This window comes from Canis aureus, chromosome 6 (assembly GCF_053574225.1).
Source record: "Canis aureus isolate CA01 chromosome 6, VMU_Caureus_v.1.0, whole genome shotgun sequence".
Lineage (NCBI taxonomy): Eukaryota > Metazoa > Chordata > Mammalia > Carnivora > Canidae > Canis > Canis aureus.
This window is the reverse complement of record NC_135616.1, coordinates 15,880,575-15,898,120: the sequence shown is the minus strand read 5'-3', so window position 1 is coordinate 15,898,120 and position 17,546 is coordinate 15,880,575. Positions and strand designations below refer to the sequence as shown.

Below are 17,546 nucleotides of genomic sequence, written 5' to 3'. Positions count from 1 at the left end.
TGCCCCAGCCACATAGAGACATGCCTTCGGGCTGTGCACTGGGACTTTTGTCCTTTCCCACTGGCCAGGAAGAGGAAGGCTGGTCCACACATGCAGAGAACCAGATCCAAGTCTGACTCTGAGACACCGCCATTCTGGTGTTTCCCAGGGTTGCCATCACAAAGTAACACAAGCTGGGCAGCTTCGAAAAACAGAAATTGATTTTCTCACAGTTCAGGAGACTAGATATCCAAAATCCGGGTATCGGCAGGGCTGGTTACCCCTGAAGGCTCTTGAGAAGAGTCCTTCCTTGCTCCTTCCCACTTCTAGTGCTTGCTGGCAGTTGTTTGGCATATAGATGCCTTGCTCAGTCTCTGTCTCCATCCTCCCTGGTGTTCTCCTCTCTGTCTCTTGTGTTCATGTTTGCCTTCTTATGAAGACACCAGCCCCCCGCTTCGAGGCCTCCCCTACTCCAGTAGGCCTTTAACCAATTACAGCCGAAAAGACCCTACTTCCAAACAAGGTCAACATTCTGAGGCTCCAGGTGGACATGAATGCTGGGGACATTATTCAACCCAGTACACATTTCAAAGGTTGCAGAGGCAGGTGACCCAAGGGACCTCAGAGATTACCGGTAATGCTGCCACTGAGGGGCATGCCCTCCATCCATGTCACGATGACAGGCTAGCATCACGTATCTGTGATGGTCAGAGGCCCCCACTGTCCTCTGGGACCCCTCCAACAGTTTCATCACTGATCTCACCCCCCTCCCTTAGGGAGAAATTTTCAAGCTTCCATGAACCTCCTGATACTCTTCCTAAAATTCTGCAAGTGTAAAAAGCAGATGAACTCCCTAAAGACGAAAATTTTGGACACACACACCTTAGGTCTTTCTGAAGTGACAACTAGGATGTCAAAAGGGTTAAAGATGGGGCAGCTAGGTGGCTCAGTAGGTTAAGCATCTGCCTTCACCTCAGGTCATAATCTCAGGGTCCTGAGATCAAGCCCCACATCGGCCTCCCTGCTCAGCAGGACGCCTGCTTCTCCCTCTCCCTCGGCCTGTTGCTCCCCCTAATTGTGCTCTGTCAAATAAATAACATTTTCTAAAAAGGGCTAAAAACATAAGGTACTTCTGTATCCATCCTCCTCCTTCTGACCTGCCTCCGGCTGTCAAAAATCCAGCTCTGCTCACACTGCCCCTATTCAAAAGCCTCCCTCCTTCCTCTGAAATAAAGCTCATGTCCACAACTAAGTACTAGTGAGCTGTGCCATCACACTGCCTGCAGCCCCAGCTTCAGGGTCCTCTGCTCCCCCTGTAGGAACAGCTGCCGGACTCTGACCTCTCTTGCTACCCGGGAGCCCAGCTGCCTTGGGCTATAGTTCTCTCCTAGAAGGCAGGCACTGGCCCCACTGATCTATGAACAGTGAACCCACTTGATTGTCCACACAGAGGCGTGCGAACAACCTAGCACAAAGACGGGTGTGGGTTGCTGCCAACCCAATGCCAAGCCACACTGGGAGCCATAGACAAAGCCTCAACTCTAACTCTATTCAAAGAAAGGAGCTGAGGCCACATGCAAAGGGACCTATGAACAGTGAGGGGAAGGGGAGGAGGCCAAACCACCAGAGAAGCACCCAACTGACTCCATGGTCATGACCACATGGGCCCCAGGGGTGCCCCAAGGTCCCTCACACTCAAGAGGATATCCTGCTTAGAAAAGGAGGCTGGGCAGGCAACACACAGACCACAGAATGAGGCTATGGCTTCTGCAAAGGGAGCGAGCAAAGGTGCATCTTCTAGAATTGTCTTTGGAGGTAGCAGTCCCGTGTGTGTCCCGGGCAGCATCTTCCTGCGTGTAGGCCAGATCAGCTGTCGCCCTTAACCTCGCCACTTTGCTGCTCCAAGGGTACAACACTGAATATGTGAATTCAGCCCTCCTTGCTTCCCTGTCCCTGAGACATTTTGGCAATGGAAACTGTCAAGACTCCAGTGTAAACAGAGGCAAAATGCAGGGCCTGATGGAAAGGGTATTGTTTTCCTTCATCGCTCTGATTTTACTTTACTACTATTTATGAAATTAAAACAACGCCGCAAATTATCTGTTCAGTGTACCATAGCATGAGCTCCACCAAGGCAAACAACTGTGTTCCAGATGATCTTAGCAGACCCTGTCAAGTGGCTCAACTACTTCTCAACAGACCAGAAAAGGCACAGGGCAATTCTGAGTGGAATTACCAGCTCTTATTTTCACTGATCGACTACCAAGAGCCAAACCTCTGTGAGGTGCTTCATGTTGCATTCTTAGTTTAGTGCTTGCAATATCTCAAAGGCATTATCTCCATTCTACAGATGAGGATGTTGAGGTTCAGAGGGGTGAAATGAGGTGCCTCAAAGTATTGTACGTTGCAGAGCCGTCCAACTCCAAAGCTGGTCTTTCCAGTCTGGACTCCGTTCACCCAGTGAGCTAGGAGGAGGCCCAGCAGCAAGGGGCAAGGAAGCAGGAATACCACCAAACTAGGGGTTGGAGCAAGAGGTTGTTACTGGGGAAATATTCCACAACCAGGCTTCTTGGGCCTGCCCCAGAGGTTATCACGTGAAAATCAGCACCCCCGCCTGCTGAGAGGCACTGGCTAGCCAAAACTATGGCACAATATTTCTTTGTACTTCAGCACACTGAACACAAAATTCCAGCTCTGCCACACACACAGTTCATGACCATGGACCTCTTCGTTCTTAATAGGCTTGACTTCCTATTTTATAAAAGCGGCTACCACATTGCCTTTTTAAACTGGATGAAAATATTATATATGAAAACATTCTGTAAACTGTAGAGCCCTGAACAAGCAAATAGGACTTACATCATCAGATGTTTTGTTTTGTGATGGATAAAATCGAGTCCCCCAATTACCCCCACATGACCTTGGACATCAGTAATCTTCCTTCTTCATTATTTATTCTCCCTCCAAAAGCAAACCTTATTCAACTCATTAAATGTAATACTTAATGAGAACCACCTTTCAACATCAGACCAACCATTTGTCCTCTGGCATGCCAACGTTTGTCCTTAAGCAAAACTAGAGACTTTGCCTGACCTCCAGTTCCTGACCTTCCCTACCCCCTTCCTAAGACAATCAAAGGAGACACCAGGTAATAAACATTGGTTTTATAAATCACCGGGTTAATGAGTAAAGTGCTTTAAAATAAAAGCCAATGTGCTATGCATCTTTGGCATTCTCGATATTTTACTATTTTCTTCCTGGTTTGTCATCTATCATGGAATTGAACCTAAGTTCAACCTAAGATTGAACTTAGGTTCAATTCCATGATAGTACACCCTGGCCTTATATCAAGGTGGCTGAGTGGTTGAGCATCAGGTCGTGATCCTGGGGTCCTGGGATCAAATCTCGCATCAGGCTCCCCACAGGGAGTGTCCCTGCCTCTGTGTGTCTCTCATGAATAAATAAATAAGATCTTAATCATCAAGCATAAGACCAGGCCCTTTCACACATACACATATCATAATAGTCCAAGTCCTAAACTTCCAGTATTTGCATGTGCTGCTTTACAAGCTTTTGCCTTTGTAACTAAATGTGCAGCAATAAACTCCAAACCACATTAATGATAACCCTGTTAAATATAAACTAGTATGCAATTATCCAAAATGCTAGTACAAACAAAAAGGGGGGAAAAAAAACCCCAGGAAACTCTGATTAGTTATGTGTTCTTGGAAGCTTTTAAAAACCAAACAAAAACAAAAATACAGCATCACAAAGTTTGTAAAAGGGAAGAATGCCTGATACTTTTGTGACTCCTACACGTAATGCTAAGTGGTCTGTTTGAGCTCCACTGTGTCTGTGATAAGGCTTGGTTTTTAAATTGCAAGTAGGCTGAAACTTGAGGGGGGTCCAGTGTTTGAGGTGGAAAGTAGGTGGGGGGGTGGCCTTTGGGGAAATTCACAAAATCGTATGAAGGAACAGATTCTTATTTAAAAAAAAAAAAAAAAAAAAAACAAACCTCTGGTTTTCAACACTTTCTCTGCTGGTGACATTCTGCACAGCCCCCAGGGGGAGAATGGAACGAAACGATGTATGGTGTGGTGGTGTGGCCTTGATACACGTGCTAGTAAACCAGCTTGGGGGGTGGGGGGAATCCCTGACTTGTAAAGTTGGTGGATTCCCAGGGTGGAAATAATCCCAGCAGGACTGATTCAGGGTATTGACCAGCTCAGATCCCCCAGTTGGTTGTCCTACCACGGTATAGGAGCCAGCTATCACACACTGGGTCTATAGCAGAAACCCGCTTAGAAGCCAGAGAGAAACCAGAGTCGAAGTCCCAACTCTAGACCCCAATTAGGCCTCGGGCAAGTTTCCTTTACCCTCTCCAAACCTCAGCCCCCATAGCTCTAAGACATAGCATCCCTATTCCACAGGATAGCTACATAAATGAAACAAAATGATGCCTGCTAAGTGCACAGGATTTTGAAAGGCACTGAGAACTCCATGCCTGTTCCCTCCCCTCCCCCCAGGCAGGGGTGGGGTGGGTGGGATGGGGGTACAGCTTACATCACCTGACTCACGCCCACAACATTCACGTGCTGAGGTTACTTATTGCAGAACTGAGAAAGGAGGCGGTGGGGGAGGCGGTTTTACCAAATAAAGGGTTGGGGGTGACCGCTGCTATTAAAATAAAAAGACCTAAAAAAGCTGTGGGGGGGAGGGGTCACCAGGATTGCTGGGGAAAGGGGGAGGCTTTGAGGATAAAAGTGCCCCATAGAGGCACTTGACAGGATGAGCACTGGGTGTTATTCTGTATGTTAGCAAACTGAACACCAATAAAAAATAAATTTATTATTAAAAAAAAAAAAGTGCCCCATAGAATTTTAAGAGGGTCTGTCAGTGTCTTGGGATCAAATTACCTTACCAACAATCAGGGAATGTGGGTTTTGTTTGGTTCTGTGGTTACTCTATAGAGGGAGCTCCTCCACCTTGCTGAGAGCCAGCTCCAGGTCATCACCAACAAGCCCCCCCCCCCCCCCCCCCCCGCCCCCAACACCCAGAAAGGGGTTCAGCCAAGCAGGTACAGACCCACAGGGAAGACAGAAAGTCAATGCTGAGACAATGCCCTTGGTGCCAAACATGAGGGCTCTGCAGGGTGACGGGTCAGAAATGAAGAGGCCTCTGGGGGGGTTGGGGTGGAGAGTGGGGACTCTTCCCATGGAGAAGAGTCAGAGCCTGGGGTGTCCTGAGGAAAGCCAGCACAGCATGGACATGACAGGCAGCATGGGGGTGGGGTTGGTTCAGGGGGGTTGTGGTGGCTGCCAGAAGGTGGCCACACATGAAATACAAGGAATTTAAACCTGACAGGGTCAGACATGGGTTTCAGAAAGTTCCCTCTAGCAGCCTAGGGACGAGAAGGAGTGGGTGAGTCCAAACAGAAGCCAGGAGCCTCCAGACGGCAAGGGCAGTGAGGGCGGCCAGGGAGGGGCCAAGGGACCAATGCACACCTCCGAGGTCCAGAGTGCTGGGCGAGGGCCAGGGGTCCGCACACTTCTTCTGTAAGGAGCCAGAGAATAAATGGTTTAGGCTTGTGGACCATGTGGTCTCCGCCACAAGGACTCAGTGCTGCCTGGTAGCAACAGGGCAGCCAAAGACAATACAAAAATGAATGGGTGTGGCTGCTTCCCAGAAGATGTTATTTATAAACAGCCCCTGGGCCACAGTCAGGGGACCCCTGAGTTAGGGGAAAGAGATACAGAGGGAGAAGATACAGAGGGTCCAAACAAAGGAAACACACCGAGACGGAGGTAGTATTAGCTCGCAGGTGGGAGCCTGGTGGTCATGGTCACAAAGGACACATCAGGGCCCTGGGGCCACAAACAGTGCCGGAGTGCCAGGCTCACTCCTATTCCCTCCACGCTGTAAACAACGTAAGGCATCTGGTAAAGCAGCAGATACATCAAAACAGCAACAGAAGTGAGAGAAATCCAGATGTGGCTGAGAAGAGTTTGAGAGGCAGGGCAAGGGATCCCTGGGTGGCGCAGCGGTTTGGCGCCTGCCTTTGGCCCAGGGCGCGATCCTGGAGACCCAGGATCGAGTCCCACGTCGGGCTCCCGGTGCATGGAGCCTGCTTCTCCCTCTGCCTGTGTCTCTGCCTCTCTCTCTCTCTCTCTCTGTGACTATCATAAATAAATAAAATTTAATAAAAAAAAAAAATTGAGAGGCAGGGCAAGCTCTGGGCCGGACTGGGCTGCTGGGGTCTCAGGAATCTGTGTCCACCCGGGCCCATCCTCTGGGCCCTCACCCACAGAAGCCCCCCAAAAGGCCAGAAAGCCAAAAACCTAAGTGAGGAAGCCACAGGGCGCTAGCAGTGCCCTCTGCACACACACCTCCTGCCCAGTTTGGCTGAGCCCAGGTGAACAAGCGCTCATGAGTCTGCGTCAAGCCACAGTGAAGGCACAGACCCCGGGGCCAGGCCGCCTGCCTCTGAACCTGGCCCCCTGGCCTGCGTGTCCGGGCTCCAGGGACCCTCCACCTCACAATGGAGGTGAGGCAGGAGTGCTGGCGGATGGTTATACACACCAACTTGCTTAATCCTCATCAAGCGCTTAGGAGAACACCTGGGACATGTTTGGTAAATAAAAATACTGTGTCAAGGCCCAGAGCCAGGTCCCAGGGGAGAGGGCGTTTAGTGAATAACAGGTTCAGCTCTCACCAAGTGCTCATTGGCCCACTTAGGTTATTTACGTCTCCCAACAGACAGGGACCACCTTTCAGGTCTCTATCTCCCATGATTAGCACACTGGCAGCTCATAAGTGAGAGCTGCTCAATGTTTGTTGAATAAATGACACAAGGCAGTAAGTATCCAACCTAGAATTTTCCTCTACTACATACCTGACAAGAGCACCTGCAAAGTCACCCTTTGCCCACTCTGTGACCATGGATTCCTGCCCCTTCATGTCGTTAGGCTGGAATCAAGGTCTACAAAGTGCTTTGCAAACCTGATGACCCCCCCTGAGCAAGAGAGGACATTAGTACAGATCTCTTTCTCAATGGGGTGGTGTCAGTTGCAGACTGACCAACTCATAAGGCAGTGGCTTCCAGCTTGGCTGGTCTCTTCAAGTGACCAGTCCAGTTATGACACCTTCACTGCCAGAGGGAGTATAGCTGAAGGGGTTTGTAAAGCTCTCCCTTACACTGGGGGGAATCCACTCATTCCCTCATTCGTCAGCACACGTCCCGCCAACTGGCGCCCACGTTGGACAAAGTGGATGCCACTTCTGCAGCCGATTCTAAGGTTAGGTTACCTACACATCCCGAGCTAAACACATACCTACACCCCGGCCTCGGCGGTGGCAGGCCCAGGGCTGAACCACTCAGAGCCCCAGGCCAGGAAGGGCGGCAGCTCATCTAACCCAGCCCTCTAAGTCCATGAGGAAACTGAGGCTAAAGGTGTAAAGTGACCCCATCCAGGGTTACTGGGCACAGCCAGGGCTGACCCAGAATCCAGAGCTGCCAAGGGCGGACTGGCATTCCTGATGCTCAACAGGTCACCTCACCTGGCCTCACCCACCATTCCTTCCCAGTGTGCTTTAGAGGCCACCTGCCCTGGGCCCCTCTCCCCACCTAACAGCTCTCCTTCCTATGGGAAAAAGTCCATGCAGGCGGAGCTCCCCAGGACAGCTGTAGGGACATGAGACAGAGCCATGCTGCCGCTGCCCAGCCCCCTTCCAAAGGGCAAAAGGTCACACTTGAACTAGCTGCCCTTTCTGGGTATTTGCCAGCGGTGAGCAGGCTTCCGATTTATTTCCCCTTCTGAGTTCACCCACAACATTACAGGCTTTGTGAGTGCACGAGGGAGGGCAGCGGGTGAACCTCGGGCCACTGACCTCAGACCCCGACAGGGCACAGCCTCCGCAGAGTCTTGGGTAAGCGTCCAGACCAGGGCCTGGCCTGCCTGGGACTGCAGCTCTGGCCTCTACAGTTCATGTTGCTGGAAAGATGGCTTAATAACCTGGGTTTGCTTATTGCCGGAGGAGACCAAAGTCCTGTACGGATTTCTAAAATCCAGACAGGTCAGGTGGCTTACAACAGGAACATGGAGTGGTGATGTGCCTCATGTCACAAAGCAGGGAGGTGACAAAGTTGAGGGGAAACGTCCATCCCCTGATGAGCCCACATGTGTTTTTCTTTTCAGTGAAGACAAGGACTACAGTTACAGCACATGGACCTTCACCCCAATGGGGCAAAGGAGAGGGAGGGGCGGTTAGAAGATCCAAAGCAGCCTGAGCTCTGCCCCAACTGGTCTGAGTGACCTTGAGTATGTTACTTAATATTTCTGACACCTGGTTTCCTTGCTCTTACAACCAACCGGGACAATCACAGTACCCAGTAAAGCCTTCCTTTTCAAAATCTGTGCTCATTTGCATCCCACGAAGCTGTCAGAAATACAGAACTGAGGCTCTCCCAGACCTGCAGGATCAGAATCTTCCCTATTTTTTTTTTTCAAGGTCCCAGATGATTCTAAAAATATTTACATTTGAGAAGCCTGGATATCAAGCATTTGGGACACGCCCACACGGAGTCAGCCCTCAGCAATTATGTAAGCCCAATTCACACAAGAAAGGGCCCAAGACCAGGCCAAGGCTTTCTAGAGGAATCAGACCCAGAAAGGTTGATTAGTTGCCCAGGATCACGCAGTAACTTCAGAATTTGAACCCAAGACTTGGGAGTTCTTTTGTACCACGCACCCTCTTTCCCATGTAAGAGCTAACTCTCCACCCATAAGGCACGATGCTAACACAGGTGCTGGAAGAAGCAAAACCCTCATGTTTTTCTAAATTAATTCCCAGATCACTGTGCAGGGTCCTCTGTCAGGCCCGGTGGCACACCGCTGGCTCACCTAGGCTCGACTCTGTGCTTCTGGGAGGCTGTCTGCCATTCAGAAGATCAAGGAGGTGGAGCAACCCAGGACTGCTGCCAGAGATGAAATTTCTAAAGTGAAAGGAAGCCTTAAAACACACCTTATAAATTTACACTCCCTTTCACCTATTAACACCTTCCCCATGCAGCTGGCACCACCCAAACAGAACACAACGGGATGTCAAGCTAGAAGGCATCTTTTTGGCTTCCCACCTCTGACACCTAGCCAGAGAGCAAACCCCAGCATGTTGGCTTCCCAGGGTTGGAGCCCTGTCCACCAGGCTGGAAGATGCCCAGGCCCGCAGGACACAGTTCCCCAGACGGTCCAACGGAGACAGGAGCAAAAGGTAGGGGCCCAAACAAAGATTAAATATGTGGGGGGTGGGGAGGGATGGCTAAAGAATAGAGAATCACACTAGAATGACTGACCTGCTGTATTCCAAACATTTACAGTCAACAGCTCCAAAACTGTTCTAGGGCCTTCCACATGGAAGGTATCACCATCCAGACTTGGATGTCAAAGATTCGGGTTCCTCTCTCGGCCAACACTGGGTCTGTGGCACAATCTACACATAGGGTGGCTGTGCAGAGTCAATGACATATATGTCAAATTTCCAGCCCTAAGCACAGAAATAGTCCCCAGGCCTAGGCACAGAAATTTTCCTCTGTCATATTTTAAAGTCTGCAAGTACAAGCAATGATTGGTTTTTACAAGTGTCCAGGCAGAAAGAACACAAAGTGTTTCACGATTTTAGACTGAGAAATTCTGATTTTTATATAATCATAACACACCCAATAGAGGACATCTCAAGTTCATTCTAAAAGGCAGATTTCAGGTTAACTATGGCAATGCTTTCCAAACTTTCATTTGTATATGAATCATCTGGGGATCTTGTGAAAATGCAGATTTGCACTCAAGTAATCTGGAGTGGGGCCTGAGAAGTTTGCATTTCTAAGAACTCTGGTGAAGCTCAAGTTCCAGAGCCCACGCTTTTGAGCAGCAAGGTTCTATGGAATTCCTTAAATAGTAAGAGACACATCCAAGGAAGGTTTAATTTGATTTAAAAAGGACATCCCAAGAGAACACCCATGAAGTAGTATATGGAACCACCCTGGCTAGCAGGGTTTCTTGAAGGAGGACCACCAGGAAAAGCCAATGGCGTTCTTGTAAATTGGCCCTGGGCCCTATTCAATGAGTTTGTACCCTATATCACACAGCCTAGGCAGGTGGAAGTAGGCTGTAGTGATCATAAAAGCAGCACGCTTCTGACAAAAGTCTCAAAAGCAGCATGGTGTAGGAAACAAAGCATCCTAGAAGATTAAGTTCATGACCACTCCAACAGCTGTGGCCAAGCAAGGCTCTTCAAGGCCTTTCTTAAATCCCTGTTTTACCCATTTACCACCTCTCTGTACATTAAATTTCATGCTGTTTCTGTTGACAGCTGTTAAAAAAAAAAAAAAAAAAAAGAGAAGCCTCTTATCAAGTTGCCAGATACGGATAATTCCTAAGTAGTAGGACGAATGTGACTGTCAGGAAGCACCTTATACTGACTGACTCATCGTAATGTGTGTGCTGGGAGGGTGAGGAGATCACTACAACATCCAAGGAGTTCATATTTATGAGACTGGAGATTGAATTCTAGCTATTATTTTGATCAGAAATACTAACACTGGGGCGCCTGGCTGGCTCAGCTGGTGGACCATGCAACTCTCCACCTCAGGGTTCTAAATTCCAGCCCCATGTTGGGTGTAGAGATTACTTAAAAATATAATCTTGAAAAAAAAAAAAAAGCAACACAGAAAATCTTCCATATCCCCAGAAATGAGATTCTTGGAGACAAAGTGTGAGGTAATCTGATCTCCAGCTGCTTCTAGTGCAGGAACACATCTGTCTAACCATGAGACACAGGCCAGCCTTGCATACTGGCTTAGAATAACATGTATGTTTAGTACAATTCTTGTCATGACCCCCTGGCCTGGCTGGGCTTACGCTCGAACTACAGAGTCATTATGAACCAGTGTGTGGTATCAAGCGGTAACAGCAAACTGCCCAGAAGCTGCTGAGTGTGCACCAATCACCCAGAAGGGATTCCCCTCTTGTGCACTTGCCCACTAGCGGGGAGATGCGTGCTCTGACAAGAAATGCCAGGGCCAGACTGTCACCTGTGGCCAGCATCGCTAATTCATCCATGCAATCACCACGCTGCCTCTCCATTCCACGCACCTCCCTGCAACCATGAGCAATCACACCGTGAGGCTACACACCAGGCAGGGTCAAGATTTCACCGTGTGGGAAGAAGGAAACTCAAGAGCAAATTTCTGGATGAGCCTGTCTTGTTTTTCCCCATTTGTCCGTTGGGGGAGGAAGTTAAGTTTTCCAATAGGCCACCTTCTTACTTAGGCCAGAAAAAGCCTGAGCTTTTGGGGAGAGCAGTACAGGAGAGAGGCTGTAACAGAAAATGTTCTCCTCCCTCCAAGCCTGCAAAATGTTTCCATTTTAGAAGGGGAAATTAAGGCCCCCAGAGGTTAAAATAACTGAGCCAAGGTGGAGCCCAGGCTAGAAGTGACTTCACAGGAGGCCTTATTAACTAACGAGAGGATACTCCCTCCCAGGAAACAGGCCTGCATTTCTCCACTGCTCCCCACTCGCTTCTTTTCCCAACTCGGTCCCGCTCCTTACACAGACCTAATTCCCAACTGTCCTCTGAACATGTGTTGACAAACTCCAGCTTCACAATAAGCAAATGTTCATAGTTTTGCTGAGATGCCTAAAACCTGCAGATGACTTAAACTGGCAAATACGAGCTTTAAACGAGCTCTAGCAAATTCATCTTGGATGGGGGGAGGGGGGGGAAACCACACACCTTCAAGCCCAATTATTCCCAGTCCCCAAACTCGGAAGGCCCGCCCGGTGCTAGGAAATGTAAGGCTTTTCTAGTTCTCAGGAAAGCAAGAGGAAAAGTCCCACGTTTTCCTGGGACACGGGACAACTCTGAGCGCAGGCAGGAACTCCCCTCTGGAGGGGTTCACCGCGCGTCTTCCAGGAGTTCGGGCTCCTACGCGCCGCGCCGCGCCGCCACCAGCCGGACCCTCCGCCGGGCTCTGCGCCCCGCCAAGTCTTGCCTGGCGCGGGGAGGGCGCGCCTCCGGATCCCGACCGGGTTTCTGGAAGTTCGGGATCTCTCTCTTGCAAATGGGAGGTCCGGGTGCGGCTTTGGAACCGACTCCCGCACCTTCCAGCCCGAGCGTGACGCCGCCGCCCCGCGAGGGGGACTCGCGCACACACCTGCGACCGCACACGCCCTGCGGACTCGGCCTCTTTCGCGCGCCCTCCCGGTTCGGGGTCCCGGCCCGAAGCCCCCGGATCCCGCAGGGCGCGGGGAAGGCGGGGGCGGCCCGTGTCCCGCCGCCGAGGGCCCGCCGGAGGGCCGCGGGGGGGGGGGGTGCGCGTCGCGTCCTGCAACTCACCGGGACCTCTGCAGCTGCTCCAAGGCGCTGGCGCTGGCCCCCTGGGCCGGCTGCTCCAGGGCGCAGTAGTTCTGCGAAGTCGGCCTGGCGAAGGCGATGGGCAGGATTCCCTGAGTGAACGAGTTGAGGCGACCCCGGCTGCCGCTGCCGCTGCCGCTGCCGGGGGTCCCGGAGCCCAGGAAGGCGGCCGCCGGCACCTGCACGCTGCAAAAGGCATCGTCCTCCTCCAACTCCTCCTGCCCGGCGTTCCCGGGCGCGTCGGGCAGCTGCGGCGGGGCGCAGGAGGCGGGAGGCGCCGGCCGGGGCGGCTGGGGCTGCTCCCCCGACGCCCGGCCCGCGCCCAGGGGGCTCAGGAAGCCCCGGGGCGCCCCGGGCGCGAGCCCCGCAGCGTGGCCGCCGGGGGCCAGGGCGGGCAGCGGCGCGGACTGCGGGGGGCAGGGGCCCCATCCCGCCGCCGCCGCCGCCGCCGTGCCCGCCGCCGTGCCCGCCGCCGTGAGCGCGTTGCAGCCGCCCCGCTCGGCGGCGGCGAGCAGGCTGAGCCGAGTCCTCGCGCCGCAGGCGCTGCCGGCGCCGGGCTTGGCCGCGCCGCTGTCCTCGCCGCCGCCCCACTCCTCGTCCTGCAGCGGCGGCCGGCCGTCCAGCGAGATGTTGGTGAGGAAGGAGAGGGCAGCCTGGCGGCGCCGCGGGTCCATGCGCGGCTTCCTGGGGGGCTCGGGCGGCGGCGGCGGGGCCGGCGCGGCAGCCGCGGGCTGGGGCTGGGGCTGGGGCTGCGGCTGGGGCTGGGGCTGGGGCTGCGGCGGCGGCGGCTGCAATCCGCTGGTGCCCGCGGCGTCGGTGCCCGCGCTGCTGCTGCTGCCCCTGCTGCTGGCGCTGCTGCGGGCGGCCGTGCCGGCGGTGGCGGCCGTGGTGGCGGCAGTCGCCGCCATTGTGTCCGTCTGCGGCGATATTTCCGCGATGCCCGGAGAAGCGAGCGGCGCCCGAGTGCTAAGCGGCGAGCGCGAGCGCCGGTGACCCGGGCTGGGCAGGGCGCGGGGCGCGGGCGGCGTGCGCGGCGGCCCGGCCCCCCCGCGGGCGGGCCATGCTCGGCCCTCGGTGCTGCGGCGGGGGACGCGGCCGCCCCGGGCCACGCGCGCGGCTGGCTCCCGGCTCCCGGCCCCCGGCTCCCGGCCCCCGGCTGAGTCGCGCGCTAGCTCGCCGCCGGCCGGCCACCCGGTGCGAGCCCTCCCCGCCTCCGCGGCCGCCTCGCGGGCTCTGGCGGCGCGGCCCGGGAGCCCGTATTTATAGGTGCGCGCGCCCTGCGCTCGCGCTCCGAAGCGCTCCTTGCAATAACACGGTATCACGTGTGGGGAATGGAACCTGGGAGGAAAACAAAGCCGCAGGCGGCGGCCGCGGAGGCAGGCGGCGGGAGGAGGAGGAAGGGAAAGCCGAACGCGTGGCGGGGCCGGGGTCCGGCGGCGGCGCGGGGGAGCGCGTGGCTCCAGGGGCGCGCGGGGGCCGGCGGAGGGAGCCGAGCACGTTCTCCCGCCGCGCCCGCCCTGGGAATTGGGGGCGCTGGTGGTGCGAGCGGAGCCCGGGGTCGGGGCTTGAGCATGCGGTCCGGGAGAGCTGTGGGTGCGCAGGGTGGGTGCTTGGAGGGACGCTGGGATTTGGCCCACGAGCTTGTTAACTGGACCCCGTGCTGCCCCTGGGCGCTGAGAAGTAGGTCCTTATTAATAGTTAGGCGCGGGGATCCACAGCCCTTTACGTGGACAGCCCCACCTCCAAGCGGTCGCTGAACTATTACGGTTGTGTCTCGTTCATTCCCAGGCCGAGGGGCCGAGGGTACAGCCCCGGGGATCAATGCGCACACACACACACACACACACACACACACACACACACACACACCTCGGTGCATAAGAGCCCAGGCGCATCTGAACATCTCCCGTATGGGCGGGCTGATTTACACATCCCCACTCGATGGTGCTGTCACTTTTCATCTCTTAGCAAAGGCCAACATCAATTTTTACTGTGAAGACCGAGATAAGCTATGATGGCCTCACACCCTTTTCCCCTTGTCACCCTGCACATTTAGTGGATTTTGATCTCTTTTTATCCCATATAAACTGGGGAAGATATGGACCGCTACTTTCTGTCATTTTTAAAAATAAACATCCCTTTGTCACCTACCATATCTTAAGATGGGTACCTGCCCAAGGATTCGGTGATGTTCCAGAGCAGCAGACTGGGAGGAGTCCGAGAATGCTGGACCTCGGCCCCAACCCCCAACAAATGCCTGTGTTGGCAGAGGAGTATGTTGGGGCGGGATGGGGGTGGGGGGGCACCGGGAGCGATCTGAAAACGAGTACCTGTTTCCCTATGTGTTTGAGATGACTACCAAATGCACTTTATTAAGCTGTGCGACATCTAAGACACCTCTCTACACTTTTCAGAGGGAGAAGCAATGTGTTTAAGATCAAGGGATTAATTTAATTAAAGGTTTAAATTTAGCCCTGGAACTAATGGGTAACACTACATTGAAATTCCACTCCACTTCAAGTTCAGGAAAGTAAATTGAGTAATGTAGAGCAAATACACCCTGTCCAGAGATGTGCAGCCAACCTGGAGTATATGAGATATGGGTGAGTTTCAGGTTACATTTGCTTAGGACAAACATAGCGTGTGGCTCTTTGCATATTTTTAGGCATTTTTAGGCATTTCATGCCATTTTTAGGCCTTTTTGAAAAAGTGGAGAATGGGAATCTATTTATAGCAGCCTTATATAGCAGCTAAGTCAAAACTCGGTGACCAGCTCTGTGAAATTTCATTAGGAGTTTAGTTATTTTGTTTAACTACCTTGAAACTTCCAAGTGGCTTTCTTACAATTAATTTAATTTGTGTGACCACTGGCCTGGCTGTGCTGGCAGGCAGTATTAAATGAAAGACACCAACTCTGTTCATGTTAAATACCCGTTTTTTATCACAAAAATGATAAATGTTAATTGTACAACATTTTGAGAATAAGGTAGGTAAAGAGGAGTTTTAATAAAAAAGCATCACTAACAATCTTTTTTTTTTTAAAGATTTCATTTATTTGATTCATGAGAGACCGAGAAAGAGGAGAGAGAGAGGGGGGCAGAGGGAGAAGCAGGCTCCATGCAGGTAGCCCATTGTGGGACTCCAGGATCCTGGGACTCCAGGATCAGGCCCTGGGCTGAAGGCGGCGCTAAGCCGCTGAGCCACCCAGGCTGCCCATCACTAACAATCTCATCTGCTGTGGAGATAACTTCAACTTTTTACTTCTCCTGTATTTTTAAACAAGTCAAAGCATCCTGTTCGCGTCTTGTGATTTTTGCTTGTTATGTTGTGATCATCTTTTCATTTAGAATTTTCTTTTATAGAATCATTTTAATGACTGCATGATGTTCAGTTCGATGGAGAGATTATAATTATTAAACCTGTACCCTATAATAAATATTTAGGTTGTTTCCATTTTTGCTGTTATAAAGAAAGTGGTGATGACTTCCTTTTTCTAAATCTTGCTGCCATCCACTAATATTTTCTTAGGTTAAATAGATGCTGGGGCAAATGGAGCATCATGTTTTCAAGGCTTCCCATCCAAAGGTGGTTCCAATTTGCTTCTTCACACTCCTGCCAGCAATGTCATTTTTTTCTTCCATCTTCATTTCTTTCTCCATCTCATATAACTCTTTGCCTATTTTAAGTGTCAAACATGCAAACTAATCTCAAATATTTATTAAAGCATCAAATAAGAATCAATATCTTATTTAACCTCCACACTGTTCCTGTGATCGATTCTCTTATATAGGGATCATGAGAGATACGGTTTATTGTTTACCTACTGTGTGCCAGCCACAGAATATTTCCACGTCCAACCCTTTGCACCCTGCAAGGAGGGGCGGTGGTGTGTTATTCTCAATGTTTTACGGATGAGGCTCAGTAAAATTAAATAATTTGCCCAATGACATCTAGCTCATAGCTGAGCCAGTACACAAACCTGTCATATCCAAAGACCCATACGTGGTCCTGCGCCCTCTGCTGGTGAGGATGTTTTATGGGGAGGTCCATCTCCAGATTTAATCTTATATTTGAACTTCAAAGTCAACTGTCATGGAAGCAGTACAAACTTTGGAGGAAGAGGATCTGAGTTTCAAGAGCAACTTCTCCAAGCCAGTTCCCTTTGCAGGTTATCCCGAGGTACAAATGAGACCGATTCAGACGTATTTGTAAACCTTAAAGTACTTTTAAAAATGTAAATTGTTGGGGCACTTGGATGATTCAGTCGGTTAAGCATCTGCCTTCGGTTCAGGTCTTGATCTCAGGGTCCTGGGGTGGACCCCAGAGTCCCACTCCCTGCTTAGTGGGGAGTGTGCATCTCCCTCTCCCTCTGCCCCTCATCCCTGCTATACATGTGCTTGAGCTCTCTCTCTCTCCACCCCCCCTTAAATAAATAAATAAATAAATAAAATCTTTTCTAACAAAGTCAGTTATTATTTCTACCAGCACAATCTGCCTACTCCCGGATTTATTCCAAATTCACTTATTTTTCAACTACTTAATCACTAATTAAATATTATTGAGGAACAATGAAACATAGCACCACCGCTCTAGGAAAAAAAAAAAAAAAAAGCGCAGTCCTTTGCCCTTGTGCCCCCTAGAGCAAAAATAGTGGGAAACAAAGCCAAAGCTCAGGGCACATTTAAATAAAAATGGGAGGCAGACTCTGATTAAGTGCTCAAATGAGCAATCCTACTAGTACTGTGAAGGTTATCAAAATATGAGGCAGGACCCTTTTATTTGAAGTGAGGTCCTGCGGGGGAGGCCTGAGGTAAGAGCCATAATTTTTTTTTTAAGATTTTATTTATTCATGGGAGACAGAGAGAGAGAGGCAGACACAGGCAGAGGGAGAAGCAGGCTCCATGCAGGGAGACCCATGTGGGACTCGATCCTGGGTCCCCAGGATCACGCCCCGGTCTGAAGGCGGCGCTAAACCGCTGGGCCACCGGGGCTGCCCAAGAGCCAGAATTTCAACTGACCTGGATGCTAAGGAGCAAAGGGAAAGGACACCTCAGAGAGAGGAAGTTCTGCATGCAAATTCCTCCCTGGATTTCAAGCAAAGAGGACTGGAACTTGAAATGTAATTCTTGATCTGCCAAGGTTTTTTGTGTTTTGGATCCCCC

The 17,546-nt window shown here is 51.6% G+C and overlaps 1 protein-coding gene and 1 long non-coding RNA gene across 6 annotated transcripts in view; one reads left to right on the top strand and one right to left on the bottom strand.

Annotated features, from left to right (window-relative positions):
• The window catches only part of CABLES1 (Cdk5 and Abl enzyme substrate 1), a 116,719-nt gene extending 103,357 nt beyond the window's left edge, over positions 1 to 13,362 (bottom strand). The window contains exon 1 of the mRNA XM_077900245.1: positions 12,367 to 13,362. Coding sequence (XP_077756371.1) covers positions 12,367 to 13,292 — 926 coding nt within the window. The 5' untranslated portion in view covers positions 13,293 to 13,362. The remainder of the gene's footprint in view (positions 1 to 12,366) is intronic.
• Positions 12,883 to 17,546, top strand: part of LOC144315557 (uncharacterized) — a 70,123-nt gene continuing 65,459 nt past the window's right edge. For 4 of the 5 annotated variants that reach the window (XR_013381274.1, XR_013381272.1, XR_013381276.1 and 1 more), the window contains exon 1: positions 12,883 to 13,017. This is a non-coding gene — a long non-coding RNA (uncharacterized LOC144315557). Of the gene's footprint in view, positions 13,018 to 14,546; positions 14,658 to 17,546 lie in introns of all 5 variants that reach the window. The other variant, XR_013381275.1, reaches the window with a different exon arrangement.